Source organism: Leptonychotes weddellii, chromosome 10, assembly GCF_054177405.1.
Source record: "Leptonychotes weddellii isolate Sample4059 chromosome 10, ASM5417740v2, whole genome shotgun sequence".
Lineage (NCBI taxonomy): Eukaryota > Metazoa > Chordata > Mammalia > Carnivora > Phocidae > Leptonychotes > Leptonychotes weddellii.
Genome location: NC_138378.1, coordinates 60034758 through 60057130, shown reverse-complemented (window position 1 = coordinate 60057130; position 22373 = coordinate 60034758). Strand labels below are relative to the sequence as shown.

The following is a 22373-nucleotide window of genomic DNA, read 5'->3' as shown; positions in this document are numbered from 1 at the left end:
AGAGATTTCCTAGGGTAGAGCATCAGGAGTCCACAAAGTTAGCTTGGTGCTGTTCTATGGCCACAAACAGTAAATGCATGCCTTCCTGTGATGCCAACAGGGGGGACAGAATAGAAGAGTCTGGAGAAGTAGTGTAAATGGTCCACAGTGTGAAGTGTACCTATGGAGGCCACATAAATTAGATCATGTTTTTATGGAGCAACACAGAGAACAACAGAATAGCCAGAGACAGAATGAGGCAGAGGGCCAGGGTGGGCTGGAATTTCATTTCCCACAAAGATTTTTGCACTTATTTTAACTGCAAAACACTCCTCAAGGGGTTCTCATCAACACACATTGATAGCCTAAACTGTTTCTGTACTTCTTTGTCTGCTTCTCTCTGCAAATAAATTCAATATGTGTTACTTAAAATGGATCATGGATTGGGGCACCTGGGTGACTCAGTCAGTTGAGTGTCTGACTCTTGGTTTCTGCTGGAATTATGATCTCATGGGTCATGGGATTGAGCCCGCCTCTGGCTTGTGCTCAGAGGGGAGCCTGCTTGAGATTCTCTCTCTCCCTCTCCCTCTGCCCCTCCCCCCGCTCATGCACGTTCTCTCTCGCTCTTTCTCTCTCTTTAAAAAAATTGATCATGGATTACTCTATTAGAATGGAGAAAAAAAATGCCACTGCATTGAATTCTCTTAATGAGTTGGATGGCTTCACTTCCGCGTGCAAGAAAGGAGTCAGGAGAAGAAAAATCCCCCAATATTAACTTCATTATTTCTCAGGTGGAGGGAACGAGCGACAAACACGATTGCTGTATTCGTAAAACCTTCACTATGTCTTTATTGTTCAAGTGATTATTTAGTGAGTGCAAACCCGCCAGTCCATCCATTCACCCAGTTATTCAGTGACTACTAAGTGAAAATGAGAACATGAAGATACTTAGTTCATGATGATTTTTCAAGGAATTTATAAAATAACAGGAAGATAAGATAGTCACACAAAGAACTGGGGAAAAAATAAGGTGGTTGTCAGAAAAGAGGTTCAAAATGTTACGAACACTCGAATACTGCTAAGCCTCTGGTTTTATTTAGAAGCTGCAGGGAAGTATGGAAGCGATCAGAACACAGGGGGAGACTGATGTGGTGTTGATGAGGAGGCTCGATGGTGTCTGGGACAAGCTCTGGCATGAAAGGTGTACAAGGGGAAAGGTAGACAAGAACTGGAAAAAAAATTTTAAATGGAGGGACAAATGTCTGAGGTATTGGCAAAGCTGAGTCATCAGTTCTTGGCAATAATTTAAATGAAAGGTGTGAGATACAGAATGCAGTTTAAAAATGATTTTTGAAATTTCAGTTTGGGTAGCAGGGAGATGAGAAACATGAATGCTGTAAATAGGGAAGTCTAGAAGTAGTTTCCCAGTGCCGGGGAGAGATGATGGCTTGATTTTTGGCTGAGCTTAGAAATCCAGGGTAAGCCTAAAGATACGGGTTTACAGGTGTTTACTACAGAAGTAAAGCGAGGTCATTTTAGGACTAAACCTTATATATCAAGGAATATAGAAAATATTCTATAGAAAATATAGAAAAGTTAAGGAATAACAAATAAATCAAACTGGTGACCACTGAGCATCTCCTCAGCAAAGAGTTTCTAAAACCTTTTTTTTTTTTAAGAGACCTATAAAAGACACAGATCTTGTATCTTGGAGCAAAACATCTACTTGAATTGCCAACTTTGACTTTAGTATTGAACATTTGGTGTCCTCTGATCTTACATGTGGTCTTGGAGGGTGTTTGTTGTTCAATCCCGTGTGTGGTTTAAGTTTCCATTTGTCTATTCTTAAGCCTAAATGTGTTACAGAAATGTTAATGACTCCCCATGCTTTTGCCTTCAGTAATTTAAAATAATTTAAGTAGTCAGAGGAAATAGTGACTTCAGCTTTCTCCCCAGGGAAAAAAAAAAAAAAACATAAAGTAAATAGATGAGAGTTTGTTCCCTGGGAATTAAAGATGATTTTTCTTCTAACAAGGCACACCTATTATAAAAACAGGTCTAGATTTAATTTGTCTCCCAAAGAAAAGCCTGTATTAAGGTATATGGTCAGTATTTGACCTGCGGATGTTCATTTGTAGATGTGCAACAAAAGATTAAAATTAAAGATGATGATTCAAATTTGGGGGCAGAGTTCATTTATTCCCTGGGGGAAGGGAAGGCACTTTTCCTGCAGAATAACTCTCAGAAATTAGCCTGTTCTGGGGCACCTGTGTGGCTCATCGGTTAAGCGTCTGCCTTTGGCTCAGGTCATGGTCCCAGGGTCCTGGGATTGAGCCCCACCTCGGCTCCCTGCTCAGCAGGGAGCCTGCTTCTCCTTCTGCCTGTCGCTTTCCTTGCTTGTGTGCTCTCTCTCTCTCTCTCACTGTCAAATAAATAAATAAAATCTTTATTTAAAAAAAAAAAAAAAGAAAAAGAAATTAGCCTGGTCTGATTGCACTTTTTCTACCAGCCAGTCACAACAAGAATTGAAAGGGAAGTTAGGCTTGTGTCCCAATTTGCTGTGCAAGGTCCAATCCTGCCAAAGCAGAGCCTCCAGAATTGTACTTTCTCCAGTCCAGCCAGCAAGAAAGAAAGGCAGCGGGTATTCAGCTTTTTCCCCGCCCCCAAATGCTACTTATAAGAGATTGAGAGAGCCTTCTTAAGTTTCCCTAGAGTTTTAGCCATTCAAATCTACAAAGCACTTGTTCTTTTTAATGTATGCTCTTTTTAATTAAAAGGAAAGTGAGATGTTTAAGAAGCACCAAAAAAAAAAAAAATTCATATGAATAAACAGGAAAGCTGAGTCAAAGAACTAATTATACCTTGATACTTGCATTCTGCTGCTGGAAGGTAGAGCTTGGAGTCCTCGCTCTAACTGCCGTATGCTCCCTGTTTTAACAAAATAGAAAAAGTCTTATACCACTTCATTTACCTGCTTTTGGTTGATGGCTCCCAAGCCGCGCCTTCCAGCCTCAGCATCTCTTCCCGAAGACCCTGGTTCCTATCATCTGATCCCTATGGATCACTCCTACTCAGATTCCACATGTTTAGTGTTAAATACTGTTCCCTCACTTCTGTCCAAATTATCACTGCTTCAAATTCTGTTGTCTCCTAGCCTACATGACTATATTTTTGGATTTCTCATTGTCTTTTTTTTTTTAAACCAACAGTCATAAATTCTGTTGTGTTATCCAATAGACTTTGACTTAACTGATCCAACATTATTTATCATTGCCTTCCAGCCAAGTCTGGCCTTTTATACTTTCTTGAATGCTGTATTTATTTTATCTATTGTCTTCTCCAGGGCTGGCACTACATTTATGCTATTACAGAGTAATGTATCCTATACTTTCTTCAGGTCTAAACTCTTCCATGATGCTCCACGTTATAATCAAAGTCCACACGAGCCTTTTATTTTTCTGATTTTATAAGGCACATTTAGCTTGAATCTCTTGACCTGGCCCTTGGGCTTTATAGAATTCTTGTGTTTCGGGGCGTCTGGGTGGCTCAGTTGGTTAAGCGACTGCCTTCAGCTCAGGTCATGATCCTGGAGTCCCGGGATCGAGTCCCGCATCGGGCTCCCAGCTCAGCAGGGAGTCTGCTTCTCCCTCTGACCCTCCTCCCTCTCATGCTCTCTGTGTCTCATTCTCTCTCTCTCAAATAAATAAATAAAATCTTTAAAAAAAAAAAAAGAATTCTTGTGTTTCCTAATCTGTTTACATCAGATTAGAAGATATTTATCAAATCATCGTCCTCTTGTTGTTACCAGGTTCAGTGCAGCTGGGTTTGTAAGAGAAAACGTCAAAGGAGCCTCTTGAGCTTCTTCTTTTTTTTTTTTGAAAGATTTTATTTACTTATTTGAGACAGAGAGAATGAGAGACAGAGCATGAGAGGGAGGAGAGTCAGAGGGAGAAGCAGACTCCCTGCCGAGCAGGGAGCCCGATGCGGGACTCGATCCCGGGACTCCAGGATCATGACCTGAGCCGAAGGCAGTCGCCCAACCAACTGAGCCACCCAGGCGCCCACCTCTTGAGCTTCTTTACAGCATAGGGCAAGGCATACGTCAAGTACACACGTGGCTGTAAACTAAAGTCAAATAAGATGTAAATTTGACATCTTGTCATTCCATTTATACTAGAAACAAGGAGACAACCTGGACTTCGCATTCTTCTGTATCACTCACTACCATCAACCTAGAATGAAGTACACTCTAGGTGTACAGTCCTCACCAGACATACCAACACAGTCACACCGGTAACCCCGTGTGCTGAGTGCATGCTCTCTACCTGGCGCTTGCATACCTTCTCTCTAACCCCCACAGCCTTGCGAGGTAGGCGTTTCACATATGAAGAATCTGACTCTGAAAGAAGTTACATAACTTAATGTGCCTGCACTAAGACAACCAGTAAGTGGCAGGGCCGACGTTTACAGCCACTTATAAGTGAAAAGCCTGTGCACGATTCCCTCCTCATTACTGCGCAACACTGGAGTGTGGATATCTGTGTTATCACCTCAGATCCTTCTACAGATAACAGTCTTGAGAGTGTGTATATATGTTGCACTAGTCTAAAGATAAGGGTATTCTGAGATTTCTTAAAAAAAAACAAAAAACTTTCCAAAGGCTTGAGGTTATCTGGGTTTATGCATGCTCTCAACATCTCCTGCTAAAAATGCCCCAATTCCATCATTGCCTCATCAGTTCATGCGTGGTCTACTTAAAGGACAGGAATAAAAATCAGCCCTTCATCAGCTTGGAGAAGGGGTAACAGACTGGCTTCAAGTCTGTAGGAACCTGTCTCTTATTAGACGTCCATCCTGGCTTTTGTTCACACATAGGGTCATTAAAAAGTATATCCCCCTTCCCATGTACAGGATTTTGCCTGCAAGATCCCATTAGTGCTAATGGGTCATTTTAACTTGCATCACCTCCAGGATCAAAAGGAGAAGCTGCATCTTTGATGAAGGGCTAATGCTACATGGGGCTCAGGCCACTTAAGGGTTTCCTTTGTTCTCTTCATAGGCCAACCCACCAGGGGACTTTAGACCACCATCTACTATACGAAGAGTTTATAAAGACAGTATTAAGTGGTGGTGCTAAGTGCAGCCTCAGTAATGAAAATTAGAATGCATTCCCTACTTATAAATCACAATCTCATCCACCTTAGTGTAGGATTGAGGCTTGTATCCTGCACTACTTGAATCAATATTTTCTGCTCTTTAATAACACAAGGGAAAGATTACTACTTCTTTTCAGTAATCTCTGAGAAGTTGTTTGGGCGCATATGTTTGCCAAGAGGAAAAAAACAGGATTGTGGCAGGAAATGGGGAAAGGAAGTAAGTAAGCTCTTTAGAATTAGGTCTCGCTGTGTGTTGCCTTAGCATTCTTTCTTTCTTGATTCCTTTCTACTGTGACCTCAGTCCATCAGGTGGCTGACAATGTGTATTGAGTGCCCATTGTGCTTGTCCCCCAGTATGAGGCACTGGGGGAGAATGTGAAACAAATAGAGACACAGTCTGTCTCTTCCAGGAGGTTACAATTGGAAAGAGGAAGGGTGGTTAGCAAACATGTAGTGTCCCATACATAACTTTCAGTATGAGTTCTACCTCCAAAAAGCCCAAAGCAGTGCCGAGAATTCTTCACTTAACTCCCCTCTGATCTCTAACACAACATCCATTAGGCCTGGAGGAGAGCTGAAATTTTCTAACAAATTCAGTTCAACAAATGAATGGAGGGAGCCTCTCCTTGCATTGATGTGTGATGTGTAACAGTGTAAATCTCTGCCCAGAATCTCAGATGTGCAAGAAAGGTAACTCTCTATTTTTCTGTAACTCATCTTGGTTTCCAGTTTGAGTTCTGATTCTTTGAGTTAGTGAAAATGTAATCTGAGGGCACCTGGGTGGCTCAGTCGTTAAGCGTCTGCCTTCGGATCAGGTCATGATCTTAGGGTCCTGGGATCGAGCCCTGCATCAGGCTCCCTGCTCAGCGGGAAGCCTGCTTCTCCCTTACCCACTCCCTCTGCTTGTGTTCCTTCTTTCACTGTGTCTCTCTCTGTCAAATAAATAAAATCTTTAAAAAAAAAAAAAGAAAAGAAAATGTAATCTCAGGCAATTTTAGTTTCCTTATTTCCCTGAGATTGTGTCTAAATTATTGGTGGGGGTGGGGGGGACTTCACTGTACCAATCTTTGGGGAGATAGAGATTACACAGGAGCTGGTCTCGAGTATTCTATATTTATAACTTAGGTGCCCACTAAATTGCCAGCATCTTCATTCTCGTGTGCATGACCCATTAAGGTCATTCTTTTTCTGTTTGTTTCTGTGAAACTCTGGGAATTGTGGTGCTCCCATACGACAGCTGGAATATGGGAAGTTCTGTGAGGCTGCCTAAGTTCCTAGCATGTCTAAATCTACCAGGCACTCATGTTTTCCCAAGGATTTCACTGTTGCCTCTGGGTTCTCTTGAGGAGGTGCACACAAATCAATGTCATTCTCTAAACTTACCTAAAGTTTTGACCTCCACCGGGGCTCAGCCCTCAAATTAGAGCACAGTGTCCGCTTTTTGGTATTCATCGATGACAATGCTCACATTTCTTTTCCTCCAGTTTTCTCTCCTGCTTGCCTCATGAGGGGCAGGAAAGATTTATTCTTCTCATGTAGTTGCCTGTATATTCTATCTCTTTCATTTCTTTAAGAGTCTTGGCTTTTAAGACTTAAATGCAGAAAGATAATTTGGTATCTTTGGTTTTTGATTCTTATCCTTTCTCTGAGATAATGAAAACACAATGACTTTAAATTTAAGTGAGAGGAAAAGACCATGGAGAAAAAGGAAATAGCGTGAAAAAAACGAGATATTTCAAAAATAGTATCCCATCTCAGATGAAAACCATCCTATTCTTTAATATTAAGAATATAGTTAGTAGGGCGCCTGGGTGGCTCAGTTGGTTAAGCGACTGCCTTTGGCTCAGGTCATGGTCCTGGAGTCCCTGGATCGAGTCCCGCATCAGGCTCCCTGCTCAGCAGGGAGTCTGCTTCTCCCTCTCCCGCTCCTCCCTCTTGTGCTCTCTCTCTCTCTCTGACTCTCTGTCTCAAATAAATAAATAAAATCTTAAAAAAAAAAAAGAATATAGTTAGTAGTCAAAGATGTTTTATTTAAGAGGGGAAGTAAACACATTCAGTCCCTTCCGTATAAATTATGTAGGACCAGTGTCATCCTAGTGTAATACCTAGAGCTTTAGTTAATAGGTCAGGGACCTAAGTTCTCAGTTTCTGGGGCTAAATGACTTTAAGCAACTCACTTTACTCCTCAGTACAATTCAGGACTGTTATATCTGTGGTTTGATTTCAGCCTACTTAAAATCTAGTAGGTTAGCTTATCACTGTTTCGCGGATGCTGGCAGAAGACAGAAGCTTTCTGGGTCAGAGACCAAGAACTTTATTACTCATGACTCAACAAACAGGATGAGCATTCACTTGGGTATCAGTTCTCCTTTATCCCAAGTCCCATGAAGACAACACAGAGGGACCCAGAGAAACATTAGGAATGTAGGAGTTTTGTGTTACATTGGGGCAAAGGCATCAGGTGGTATGAAAGTTAGGATGGTTGAAGTGAGAGAGAAAATTCAACTGACAATGAAAGTTCAGAAAAGTAGATAGCTCAATAGAGTATGTTAGCAGAGCTTTTAAACAGGAACATATATTATGGAATGTGGGGGTTACCCTCCATATCTTCTGCATTGATTGTTTACTGAAGTCAGTGAATTACATCTACTCAGTGCCATACAGATATGGCAGATAATCTTTGATAGGAAATGAAACATAATCAAATATGGATTGCAATATTTCTTTTAAGTAGTGGCCCATGAAGTTGGGAAATCTCACACCTAGAGACATGAAATGACAAAGCAGAGCAAAGTGTTCCATTAGAAACTGCAATAAAGGGGCGCCTGGGTGGCTCAGTCGGTTAAGCGTCTGCCTTCGGCTCAGGTCATGATCCCGGGGTCCTGGGATCGAGCCCCGCATTGGGCTCCTTGCTCTGCAGGAAGCCTGCTTCTCCCTCTCCCTCTGCTATTCCCCCTGCTTGTGTTCCCTCTCTCTCTCTCTCTGTCAAATAAATAAATAAAATCTTTAAAAAAAAAAAAGAAACTGCAATAAAATTAGAAAAAAAAAAATAACTTGTTAACAGATCCCAGAGCAGTATAAAGAATTCACAGTGGTATAACTTCACCTAAAAAAAAAAGAAAAATCTGAAAAAGGATGTACTATTCAGATATGTGCAGACTATTACGGGAGTCCGTTAGTGAATAGGATAAGTACAAGTAAGGATAATGGGCTTAAGCCTAATATAAAAGATAATTGTGGACCCTAGAGAGAATTTGTTGAGCTTCTGATGAACTGAAAGACCCAGAGTTCTCTAAGCAGAAGGTTGATTATCTACTTCCTATTTTTACTGTAGTGGATATTTCCTATATTTATTTTATCTGATTTAATTCTCATGAAAACCTATAGAACAGATTTTATCATTCGTATTTTAGAAATGAGGTTTCTAATGATCAGAGAAACTGAAAAAAAAAAAGTTAAAAGCCGTAGAGTTGGTAAACAACCAGGCTTGGATTTCAGTGCAAGGATATGCAACTCCATGGCCCATATTCCTTTCACTTGGGTACACTGTATTGAGCTTATTCAATTCTCTGTGGAAACAGCTTCTAGAAATGTCTTTGAGTGCTGATATATTACCCAAACACTTCCGTGTTTTACACTTTTAGGAAGATATCTAATTATAAGTTGACTTTTTTAAATTAATGAAATATAAACCAAACTGTTTTTTTTTTTTTTTTCTGACCTACTGTATGTTTAAAGGAATGACAAGTTACTTTTGTGACCAAAACTTTGATCTTCCCACAGGTGACTTGTATATAGGAGGAGTGGCTAAAGAAACATACAAATCTTTGCCGAAACTTGTCCATGCCAAGGAGGGCTTTCAAGGCTGCTTGGCATCAGTTGATTTAAACGGACGACTTCCAGACCTCATCTCAGATGCTCTTTTCTGCAATGGACAGATTGAGAGAGGATGTGAAGGTACTAGATCTTTGTTAATCAAACTCTAAGTAATTCTAATTCCACCCATAAATAAGAACAAATCTCTCCAGTCAGCAAAACTTATTTCTGCCTACTGTTCAAGCCCCAACATAGGGCTTAGAAATCCTTATTTGTGTTTTTCACTTTTCATCCCATAAATCCTAAATTTTCTGGACTGTTTGCAAACCTACAATAAGGCCTTGTGTAAGATGGGGCTCTGTGTATGGATCTTGTTATTTTCTGCTCCTTTGTATTCGATAGTCTGCCTAATTAGTGTATTAGTCAGTTCTGCAATGCCTGCTTTATAACATTAAATAGATACCCTCTTTGGACTAAAAAAGTAGATTTGCTCCAGTAAGTGTCAATCAACTTGATACTGCTTGTTTCAAATCTACATTCAGCAAGATATAACAGGACAGTAAAGTTCAGGTACGCATTGTCACATCACTATTTGGTTTGTATCTACCTGGCACTAGTTTCTTCTGTATATCATCAGTTTGTTTTAGCAAAAATTGGTTTCTTCTATTACCCAAGACTAATATTCCTTACTTGAGAAATGTGCTCAAGTATCTTTCTGTTCTTTTGTGCTCTCTATCAGACTAAGATCTGTAGGAGTACTTTTTGATTGCTACTTTCATTTTAGATAATTTTCATTTCAACACCTCAGATTATTTGAGCCAATTCTCCCTCCAGAAATGTAATTTAATCACATTATCCTGAATTCTGGGGCTCTGAATGTGTTGCTCCTTCTCCTTTAATGTTGAAAACAGTTTGGGCTATTTTGAAAATTTTAGATTCATAAGGAAATTTCATATGGGAGAGGCAAAGAAAGATATGCGAATTCCTATCCCCCAGGAGATTATGAATCATCTCTCCTGGGCCAAAATAATGCCATTAGATTTAGCAATTACCTAAGTATGTGGAGGGTTTTTTTTAATTTGAAAATACATTTTTTTCTCTCTGCGATATATATTCCTCTGAAAAGTCAGGTGAAATTCAAACTGTGTTTTAATCCTGCCAGAAGATAATGCTATTTAATAGAAGCCTCTGTTGAATTTTTTTTAATGTTACTGCTATATTTATTTTCTTTATTTCAATTTTGGTATAACACTTGTAAAACAAAGAGAAATTGTTTTCTCCAGTTTACCAAAGGAAACAGGATCATTAAGTGAATAATTCCTTCTACTGGGTGGATATAAGAATGTGGTTCATAACTTGGATTTTTGGAGGTGATCTAACCAGTGAGAATATGTACATTAAAAAAAGAGAAAAAAAGTACTACAAACTCCTGACTATTTTTTTTTTTTTCAAAAATAGGCCTTTCTACAAGTTGCTTGGTAAATGACTTCTCACCTACAAGGAGATGTTAGGAGCAGACAGACACGTTCACAGCTAAACACCCACTAGATGGAAAACAAAACGCACACACATGACCCCCCACCACGGGCACATAGGTGATGTGTGTGGGTGGGTAGAAGGGAAAACTAATGAGGGGAAGCTGTACTAAGAAGAGAATATTTGCGGAAATGATACTTGGTTTTATTTTCTAACATAATCTATTAAGCAACTTGGTTAAGATGATTATACATCCTCTTGGGTAACAAGCTATTATTTGAACATCTGAAATTGTTCAGTAGGTTATGACATTGGTTCCTTCCTTACCTTATCTAGGATGCTTTAATATCTGAGCTTTAATAATTCTTAGCTCTTTTTAACCCCCTTTTTTTTATTCTTAGAATGTTACCATGTCCCTGCCTTTCTGCATTGACACTTCCCTGATTTTTCCATTCCAACATCAAGATTAACAACTTTTAATTTATGATTATTTCTATCCTCTGCAATTCCTAAGAATAATCTCAGATATACCTGTCATAGGTGTAATTGATGAGGTACATATGTTTTTAGGAGTAATGATCAAATTCTAGACGATTGGTCAATTCTCTCTCTAAAGATAGTTGTCTCATGGAGTTTTAAATCCAAATCACATTGGAATCACCTAACTTTTATATTAATAGAAATACTGTAAATGTGACAATAACCAAATGATATCTTTCAAGATTTTCCCTCATTCCTATCCAACAAGACCCACAAATCTTCAAGCCCCTTTCATGTAAAAAGTTCATGGTCTTTCCTAATAACCACTTGCTGCCTTCCATTTTTAACTAACTGCATTGGCTAATAGCTGCTTATAACACACTAGTGAGGAGAGGAGGAAGCTTGCCTTGTCCAAGTCCCTTCAGATGAATGTTTCTCAAACTTGAACCAGTATCAGAATCCCCTGGAGAATTGTTAAAACCCAAATTACAGAACACTACCCCCAGGGTGGCTGCTTCAGCAGGACCCTAAAATTTACGTTTCTAACATGTTCCTACAATGATGCTATTACTATTGTTTCAAGGGCCACACTTTGAAAATCACTGATAGGGTAGCATTTTCCTGCTTGCGTAAGAGAAAATAGAGACTGGTAATCCACCAGTAATCAGGCTTAGTTAAGCTCAATACCGAGTCAAGATAACTTTCGTACATGAAGTCAAGGGGAAAAATTAATTCAGACACTCTTTGCATAGTCTCCTACTATTCAGCCCCAGAACTATTATAAGTTACAGAAATACTTAATTATTAAAGCTACCATTGATTTAGCATTGGTGACAATAAGTTTACATATGCTTTTTCACTGAATCCTCAAAACTATGTAAATTAGGCAGTGCTGACTTTTTTTAGATGAGTAAATTGAGCCTCGGAGATGTAAGGTGACCTTTCTAAGGTCACACAGCTCGTATGTGGATGATGGAAGCTTTGAACCCAAGTTTGCCATACTTGAAAGTCCAGGCATCAAAACGCTTTCCTCTCTTGCTTCTTTGGTTTCCAGAGATTTTAGTTTTACCTTCACTTCTTTTCTTTTCCAGACATATCCTTATACTTAACCACTTAATACAAATGTCCTTGTGGTTTGTTCCCAATTTTATTCAGTGATAAACTAAAAGGAACATTACATAACTAAAGGGAAAATAAATTCAGGGCTTTGTCTTGCGCAAATGCCTGTCAGTGTTTAAATATTGTTCTTAGAAGGTGAGTATTTTGAAAAATGTGTCTTGTCAGGCATAGGCATACATTCTCTTGTAATACCTGAATATAAAAAGACTGTTGTGATAATGAAAAAATAATAATAATAAAGCATGTCTTTATGCTCACATAAAGGTTTGGCAGGTACTCTGAGTTGCTGTTCTACCATATGGGCACATTCATCTCCAGGATTGTAGTTCTACCATTTTTAGAATTTAGTATTATGTTGCGATTGTGTTTCTGATAATTTTTACAAAAATAAAAGTAAAAACGATAATCTGGCTCTTTATCCGTTCCTGTTCCTGCTCTTACCTTCTTCTGGGCAAGTAAGGGAGCAGCCTCAGATTGATAGCCAGCCCCCGACCCACACGGGGCATGCACCATTCCCTGCTCCTCTACTTGTCCCAGGAGAGAATGTGCAAAGGAGTATTGCTTTAAGAGTTGTTTGTTGTTTTGTTTTGTTTTTCCAAACAAAAATTATTTTCAGTCTCTAATGTCGTGGGATAAAGATCATTAGACCACCTACCTCTCACAGATTGGAGGAACCACCAAAACTAAGCAGCTTAGTGGTTCTTAGTTCTTTGATGAGATAGGTGAGAAAAATGGTGACCTCCATTCAGGGCTTCCAGGCCTGGGAAATTATTATTAATAATAACAACTATTATTATCATTGCCATTAGTATACCTATTACTGCCGTTATTACATAATTAGTTCTTACAATGTTATGGTTTCTTAATTTGTGAAAACTCACATAGGTTAGGCTAAATTCAACAACTTTCTATGAGGAATACCTTTACTGAGAAAATTGTAATAGAAATACCGTTGTAGCGAGCATGTTTAAAAAGACACTTCACGAAAATGTCAATTTACACAAAGGCTAATTACAGGTAGTTCTCATTTATTCACTAAAGCAGTTACCTCACAGGCTCTCAGTGTTAATAGAATCTAATTGGGCCAGTATCGTTTTTATGTTTCTGTAAAACCTATAAAGTTGTGTTGACTAGGAAATATCTTCAGTGTTTTACTCTAAAGCTATTTAGATGGAGGGCTTTCCCTTTTTAACCTTCCCTAAGATAGTCCTTATTAGTGAAGTTCTATTGTAATAAATATTCACAGGGCAGTTTAGAAGAGTTGAAGGGAATTTTGAAGGTGGGGAAAATGCTGACAAAACTCTGAAACCCTTAAGTGGTGTAGGCCCAGCCTGGTAAGAACAAAGGTAAACACTCCACACTGAAAGCTTTTAGAGGGATTTTTTTTTTTTTTTAAGTGGAATGGTATTGCAGTCTGCTTTTTCCATCCCTTACTTGTCTCATCCGCCCTGAATGATATATATAGTACATTTTGATAGTCTGGTGTCACTCTCAAGTCCAGCTGTTGGCAGTGAATGGCTGGCATCACAGTTTCAAGCCTTAATTGCAATAGCAAAATAAAAAGATGTAGAGGGAAAGAGAAATGGAAAGGGATAATTGGTCTGCTAATGACCATGGTCTACACTGTATGTGCACAGGACAAATGGTGTCACATGCTCCAAATAAGTAACGTGATCACTTTGGTAATGCACTCATATCTATCCAAGAGAGGAAAAAATACAAAAGCTCTTTTGATTTCTTCCATTACACGTCATCGGCTCAATTAATCATTATATATGTATATATACACACACACACATATATAGTAAAATTCTAGTAAATTACCGCTTTCTCATTTTCGGCTTCTCTTAAGATTTATGGCTGTTAGTATTAATTTGTTTGCTCTACATAGCATTTTTTTCTCCCCCCTTTACAACAGCATGCTTTTTGAATCTGAACGTTCTTCTGTGTTTGCCCCATTTTGGTATTGCTTACTAACATTTAATATATTTTGCTTTTTTTTTTTTTTTTATTTTGCTGACAAAGTTGCATTGATGAAAGCTGACTTGCAAGGTAGATAGCCCTGTGTGTAAAAAACAAGACTGAAACCCCCTAATACACAGTGGAAACCCCAAAATAACATTTTTTTTTTTTACATTTTTGCAGTAACTGTTGTTTGGGTTCAGATTTAATTTTTCCCCTTCTTGAACATTGTGCAAGAAACCTCATTTTATAGCATAGTTTGCATAAAGGCTTTCAGTCTTGAATATGTTTGTATAGTGATTGCCTCTAGTGCTTTGATCATCTTTTTTTTTTTTTTAGTTCTTTGTTTCTCAGTGTTCTAGTTATGATTCTTTAGAAATAGACTAGAATTCTTTTCACTCGTGTGTTAAATGGGGGCATGTCATTTATACAGACTTTTTCATTTTATGTTTAACTGCATGAATTGTTAAAGCATGTGAATTGATACTTGCCAACATACCTATCTAAAACACCCAACAACCATAACTTTATCCATAGTTTGTGCAGGGAAACTTCTGGAAACTTTTAGGGTATTTTCGCATAACTCTTTTCAGTTACTTTGCCAATCTTTATCTCAATTTCATGAAGCTCTAATTTCCATTCTCATGGTGTCTCTATTCATTGGTCAGAAGTTAAGGAGATCCATGCATTTTTCTAAAATCCAAATGGTGATAGAGAATTACTGATGATGGAATGAGATTACTTGCTACCATGATCGTACTAGAAGCTATGTGCTTGCTTTTACTATTTGTTGTTTACTATTATAATGTATTCTGTCCTATATTTGAAACTTCAGAAAACCTTCCTATTACAGCTTCTCTGTCGCTAATTCAGGTGTGTGAACTAGAACTTTCAACACTGGTTTGGTCGTGTAATTTGAGATGTTGGCAACTACTATATGTGACCTAGCTCATGTACAAAACACTTGTAGATTTTTTTTAAGGAACCCAAGTTTCTTTTGGGTTAATTTTGCAGGACCCAGCACAACCTGCCAAGAGGACTCCTGTTCTAATCAAGGTGTGTGCTTACAGCAGTGGGATGGCTTCAGCTGCGACTGTAGCATGACTTCCTTCAGTGGGCCACTCTGCAATGACCGTAAGTGCCTCTCTGAGTATGGACTCAGATGGTCATCATTGCTTCCAGTTACTGTGTGATGCCCAGAGTCTAAAACTAGGAGTCTTTGTATTATCTGTAAGTTAAACTGTCACAGTGAGAAGAAGCAGTTATTTCTACAGAAAGGGCATTTTTGAAATACTAAAGGATTAATCAAGGATGCCGTTAGCTAAATGCTGTGATGGTGGTGAGCCTTGGGTTTGCAACTGTTGACTGTAATTTTTTGAATTGCTAATGGTCACCTTGTTGAAAATATCTTTTTTCATTTCCTACATATGACAGTCCTCCACTGGTTTTCAAAAGAGATTTCTTACTGCTTTCTATTAAATAATATTTAATTCCAAAAGATTATATGTTGAGGGCTGTAATTTTCGTGAAAGGTGACATGTCTCATTATGCCTCTCTTTCTGTATCTTTTTAAACCCATATCTGCCTTTTGCTTTAAAAAACAATGTTTAAACTTTGTCCTTCAAGTACTCTCTCTTATATTCTAGCCACTTGTGGGGTTTTTTTCCCTTTAGTCTCACAATATAAGCATGACTCAGAAACACAGCATTCATATTATATCATGGAATATCTGTTAGTGCCTAATCTATATGGTAGCAGTGAGAATTTTAAGACTGAATTAACTGGTATATAAGATAAAGTCCTATTTCTTAACTTTCAAATAGATTATGCTTTACAGCAATGCATCAGCATGGTAAAAGCATTTTCTACAAAACAACAAATTCCACTATATTAAGAACATTCTTCTGACAAAGCTTCCTGCTTGTGAAACAGAGTGCATAATTTATATTATAAATGGTACAACATTTAAGGAAAAGCTCTAGGATGGAGGATGCAATGATTGAAGTTTTGGGCTTTGGGACAAAGGCTGGGCTTGAGTATGGATTAAAAGGAAGATTAGAGTTTGTTCACTTTGATCTTTGTCTATTTGAGACTCTATTTACTCCAGTATGTATGCATATGGCAATGTTGAAGATGAGATCAAACTAAAATATTCTATTGAACTGAGTTTAGGAATATGGTACAACTCACTAGCTATTTTCAGAATTTCTCTTCAAAATATTGAATACAGGTATAATGAGCAATTATTACAAAGTAAAATATTGGAAGAGACCAGTAAAAATCACACTACCACAGATGGTGAAATATTTTGTCTCCATCCTACCAGCAACATCTTCCATAGAATTACAGCAGACTTGAAGCATGAACATGTATTCAAACCATCATACATTTGCACAAACAATAACCCCAGTTGGAGTTGTATAAATAATCTTAAGTGAAGGCTCAGTAAATACTTTATGTACTTCTGTGCACCTAAAGCAAAGAAAATAAAAAGCCTTATATATGCTTTTAATATATGTACATATGTGTCCTGAATAGTAACTTCCTGCTTTTGCTCCTGCCCCATAGAAAATAACAGAAATTTATTTTCAAGGGCAACCAGAAGACTGATAATTTGTTATGATTTTATTATGGTAAATTTTTAATCCTGAATATGATCCTGACAGATGTATGACTACATGTGGTAGCTGAGAGAGTTTTTATTGCATGAAACTGTTTTCCATTTTGCTAAAGAAATTTCTCTGCCAAACTTTGCTTCATCTAGTTTCCATGTTTTATAAAATAGTTGCCATTTGGTTGTGTCAGATTGTGTATTCTCATATACCACTTAAGTTTGAAGAATATAATTTTCTGTGCGTATTTGCTAGACATTTCCTAACGGAACATCAAGATCCTACCTTAAGTATCATGCTGTCTTCACATCATTTTTACAGAAAATTATTTGAATGCTGCTCTTGGGTGATAGCAGTGGTGATGATAATGATAAGGCTATTTGTTATTTTCTTGTAAATAAGGTAAATGTCATTCAATAAATGTGTCTCCTGATATGCCTCTTGCACAAATCAGCATTAAAATTACTTTGGAGGGCTCCCAGAATACATACATTTTGATTAAATCATTACCTCTTAATGGGTTTTCTGGAAGTGGGAAATGGTTTCTTGGTTTGTGTGTGGAGTTTTGGTGGTGAGGATATATAGGTATAAATCAATATTTAAAAGCAAATCTTATTTTCATATCAACTTTAATTTGTAGAAAGTACAACAGTGACTGTTACCTTTGTTAAAAGGTAAACTGAAGCATATTAAAAATTTTAAGAGTCTATTTGAGCAAAAACTGATTCAAATCGGGCAGCATCCAATCTAGCTGATACAAAGAAGCTCCAGGGAGCTGTACGAAATGAAAGAATTATAGGCAGAAGGGAGCAGGGACAAGGAGGCTATACTATACAAAAAAAAAAGCAGCCTAGTTATTGAAAAGTTACTTTGCTTTAGGGAATGGCAGGGGTCTGTGAGGCAGGTTACCTAACTATTGCTGATCGGGAGATTCCTGATTGACTGGTTTATGGGGGAGCCAAAACTGTAATTAAATTAAGTCTTGGTTTGGAGACATGGGGCTTAGCATAAATGACTCCATTCTGGGCCTGTTGTCTTTTTCTTTCTTTCTTTCTTTCTTTCTTTCTTTCTTTCTTTCTTTTTTTTTTTTTTTTAATACCTTGAAGACATGCCATTGATATGACAATAAGAATAGGATGCCGTATTTTCTTCAGTTGTTAAATTCATTAAAATAAGCCTTATTTTTCTGCATCTCCCTATTTTTCTGAGTTGCACAAAGAGAATTAATGTGATTCCTGGGATTTTCACAAACTTCTTTTCTATATATTGACTTTTTTTTTTAAATAAAGCCATTTAGGGGGCGCCTGGGTGGCTCAGTTGGTTAAGCGACTGCCTTCGGCTCAGGTCATGATCCTGGAGTCCCGGGATCGAGTCCCGCATCGGGCTCCCTGCTCGGCAGGGAGTCTGCTTCTCCCTCTGACCCTCCTCCCTCTCATGCTCTCTGTCTCTCATTCTCTCTGTCTCAAATAAATAAATAAATAAAATCTTTAAATAAAGCCATTTAGGACAGTTCATTTCTTAATGAAATTTCCATCTGTAGCTTAGGTATTTATCCATAAATTCTGTGACAGCAGTCTTCAACTGCATAGAAAACAAAACAAACAAACAAACAAAGGAAAAAGAAATAAAGTATTTTAAAAGAGGAAAGAACACACCACATTGCAAATAAGACACATTGTCTCTGAAATAGACCTTCTGAATATCATCTCTCTGATAAATTTCACAGAGTGGGTTAGAGTAACTAGAAAAGTTTATTTATGTTAGCCTGGAGATATAATTAACAGTGAGAAGATGGGAATACTTTTTAGCTTGTAAGTATAATCTTGGGTAAATCATACTAATTAATACACTTAAAGGAATCTTTCTAAAAAGAGGCACTTATGCAAAATGATGCCAAAGGCTACTTTTAAAGAAAAGTGCTTGTGAAACCCTTTTTTTCCCTAGAAAATTGCCATGTAAATGACCTACTCATTGAGAAAAGCAAGTGCTGTGTGTATGTGTGTAGGGTGGTGTAGTGTAGTGGACTCAGCTAGATTCTTCCATACCATTACTGTATTTTAGGTCCCTAATATTATTTGGGGGGGGGGCGCTTATTGTAGTCATTTCCTGGTTAAGTTTCCCATTTCTTATCCCTTTCTCCTCTAATCTGTCCTATGCCTCCTTACCAGTTTTGTTCTTTCTTCCTATTCTCCCCAGTTTAAATATCACCAGCTCTTCCTGGTTGTCCTAACCAGACGCAGTATTCTTCCTCCACTGACTGCTATAGAACTTTGTTGATGCTATTTTATCAGCCATCATATTTAGGTTTGGTCTTATCTCCCTGTAAGACTTAAGACTATATGCTTCTCCCAGGCAATATTTTTTTTTTTTGTCTGATAAGCCCAGCGTTTTGCACATCATGATGCATATAATTGGTAATAATAGTGACTTACTAAATCTGTGCTAACTAGATGCATGAATCTTGCATAAGGGTTTCTAGTACATCCTCAGGGGTTAACAATACTCTCCAAATTCATCAATTTGGAGTTCATGAACCTCTGTGGTCTGACCCTAGCTTTCATTTTCATCCTTATCTGTTGCAGAACCTTGTCCATATGGCATCTTAGTGCCAATTAACTTACTTAGGGCTTTCTGAACAACATTATACTTTCCCAATTTCCTCACCATTGCTTATGCTAATCTATTCTCCTGGGGAATGCTCTCATTCCACCTGGAATGAATCCCTTTCACTATATCTGTTTGAAGAAATGTAATTTCATTTTCAGTCTCTACTTAACTGTTTTGTCCCATGGAAACTTCTCTAGTCCTGGGAGCTGGGCCTCAGCTTTCCCCTCTTCTGAAATCTTAGAGTAAAGGTCTTTTTAACGTACCATATATTGTAGCTTTTTGTGAACTTTTTCTTGGGTATAACCACTTACTTAATGCTTGCTATGTGCCAGGCCTGTGCTAAGAGTTTACATTCACTATATAAACATCAACATACCACTTTTTCAGGTCTGTACACACGCGTGCAAGCACGCACGTTCGCACACAGACACACACCCCGTCATCAAACCACTGTGCTATACAGTAATCCTTTTTCTGCTTTCACCCTATGGTACAGAATAGAATGTGACCATATTAGCTAATTTAATGTCAGGTTGGAGAAGATGAATATGGCTATGATCACATGGAAAATAGTGAACATAATAACATTGTCACATTACATTAGTACAGAATTGTTGTGTGCCAAATTACAGTTCAGCTTCAATGGTGTCTGTTACCATAAGGGAATAATACATCATAGTGCTGTTATGTTGGTGCTAGGAGGGTATGGTCCCTGCCATTAAAAGACTATTTTCAGAATTCTAAATTTGCCAGAAGAAAATCTTCCTGATAGGAATTTATCGTATCTTTTGTGTGAGAATTAGAAATGTTCACTGAAACAAGATTTGACTGTGACTTGTCACCATGACATTTAAAAGTATCTTCAGCTTTGTTTCTTACCTTTTTTGTTGTTTGACAAGAGAATCCGATATCCAGTACTTGAGCATCAGTATTAGAACTACTGGAAATGAATCATAACACGTATAAAAAATATAAAAATAACTGAATCAAAGTCACATTATTTCTGTCCCATTTAGAGTTGCGAGTAGTATTAAGCTGTGAGCTGATTTGTTGCCAGTACCTTTTAGGGATGAATAAAATTTAGCAATTAGCTATGTCCACAACCAGATCCTCACTGTGAGTATGATGAATCGTATTAACCTTGAATCATTCAAGCATTTCTAAATGGCAGTCTTTAAGTTGTTTAAAGCATTTCATAAGCAGTAGTTACAGATAATGCCATAGAAAATTACCTATGGGGAAACAGGTTCAGACCTATCTTAGGCTAAACCATAAAGAATTAAAATATTGTTCATACTGATCAGAAAATGCAATAAAAGAAAGCAAAGCATCATATATGATAGAGTCTTCTATTTAATATAAATTTATCTTGTTGGTAATAGACATCATAAAAGTAAATACAGAAAAGAAAGCCTTGGTCTTTTCATATTGCAATTAAGCAGTTAAATGACAGTTTTTAAGCTTTATCTACATAAGAAAACTCAAGTGGGGAGGAGAACCCCAAAGAGTGGTAAGCACTGCTATATTTGAATTATCCAGATTAGTCCCCTGTATTGTTCATCAGTAAATGATCCATGACTCTGAATAGCTTTTGACTCTATGTAACTGGTGCCAGTTTGACCCCAGAAGTCAAGAAGGAAGGTCCAGTTGAATTTTTCCCCCTGCAAGTACTCTCTAATTTTTCTGGCTCACCTAATATTCTAACTGTGTAGACCTTCATTTGGCTCTTATGCTGTCGCTCTTCATTGCAGGGCTTAGATAACTCTAGAGGTGGCCTTTGGTGCGTGCATTACTGGGGTAATACCGTCTTATCCCACCAGAGCCCAACTGGACTCAGGCTCCATTAAGAGAAGATTCTGCCAGTCACCTTGGTTAACTATCCTTAAGGGACTACAACACTTTCAGTGCTCAGGTTTCCCACTTTGCTTTCCATCTATGGCATCACAGCTGGTGCAGGGGCCAGCTTAGGGTGGGGAGACTGTCTGAATTTTTGAAAGTTGAGGCCTTTAGATTTACTTTTACTTTTTAAAAAGGGCTTTTACCTCACCAGAACTGAGGCACGGAAAGCCCTTGTGAACAAAATGAAGATTAATCACGGTGAATTCTCAGAATCCTGTTTAATACTAAATATCAATGGTAAATAATTTAGTATCCGTTTATTAATCAAGAAGGTGTGTGAAGAGAGTAAATGTTGAATAATTCTCCAACTTTATAGAATCAGATTATGGGGCATCTGGGTGGCTCAGTTATTAAGCGTCTGCCTTCGGCTCAGGTCATGATCTCCAGGTCCTGGGATCGAGCCCCGCATCGGGCTCCCTGCTTGGTGGGGAGTCTGTTTCTCCCTCTCCCTCTGCCTCTCCCCACTGCTCCTACTCTCTCTCTCTCTGTATCTCTCTGTCTCAAATGAATAAATTAAAAAAAAATTATATAGAATCAGATTATCATGGGCATGTTTTTATTGTTTTTATTTATTTTATTCTTTCTCTAAATTTTTATTTAAATTCTAGTTAGTTAACATATAGTGTAATATTGGTTTAAGGAGTAGAATTTAGTGATTCATCACTTACATACAATACCCAGTGCTCATCACAACAGGTGCCCTCCTTAATCCCCATCACCCATTTAACTCATCCCCCCCACCTCCCTTCCAGTAATCCTTAGTTTATTCTCCATAGTTAAGAGTCTGTTTCTTGGTTTGCTCTCTTTTTCTCCCCATGTTCCTTTTTTTTTTTTCCCCCTTAAATTCCACATATGAGTGAAATCAAATGGTATTTGTCTTTCTCTGACTGGCTTATTTCACTTAGCATTATACTCTCTAGCTCCATCCACATTGTTGCAAATGGCAAGATACCATTCTTTTTTATGGCTAAGTAATATTCCATCACATATAATCATATATATGAATGAATCATATGAATATATGATGGACATTTGGGCTCTTTCCATAATTTGGCTGTTGTTGATAATGCTGCTATAAACTTCAGGGTGCATGTATCCCTTTGAATTAGTGTTTTTGTGTCCTTTGGATAAATGCCTAGTAGTACAGTTGCTGGATCGTAGAATAGTTCTATTTTTAAATTTTTGAGGAAACTCCATACTGTTTTTTGGAGTGTTTGCACCAGTTTGCATTCCCACCAACAGTGTAAGAGGGTTCCCCTTTCTACAC

At 38.0% G+C, this 22373-nt stretch overlaps 1 protein-coding gene across 13 annotated transcripts in view; it reads left to right on the top strand.

Moving 5' to 3' along the window:
• The window catches only part of NRXN1 (neurexin 1), a 1086089-nt gene that overhangs the window by 559101 nt on the left and 504615 nt on the right, over window positions 1-22373 (top strand). For 7 of the 13 annotated variants that reach the window (XM_081833532.1, XM_081833535.1, XM_081833540.1 and 4 more), the window contains 3 exons: window positions 8919-9092; window positions 14052-14078; window positions 15003-15122. In XM_081833532.1, the coding sequence (XP_081689658.1) occupies window positions 8919-9092; window positions 14052-14078; window positions 15003-15122 (321 nt within the window). The remainder of the gene's footprint in view (window positions 1-8918; window positions 9093-14051; window positions 14079-15002; window positions 15123-22373) is intronic. The other 6 variants (XM_081833542.1, XM_081833537.1, XM_081833541.1 and 3 more) reach the window with 1 other exon arrangement.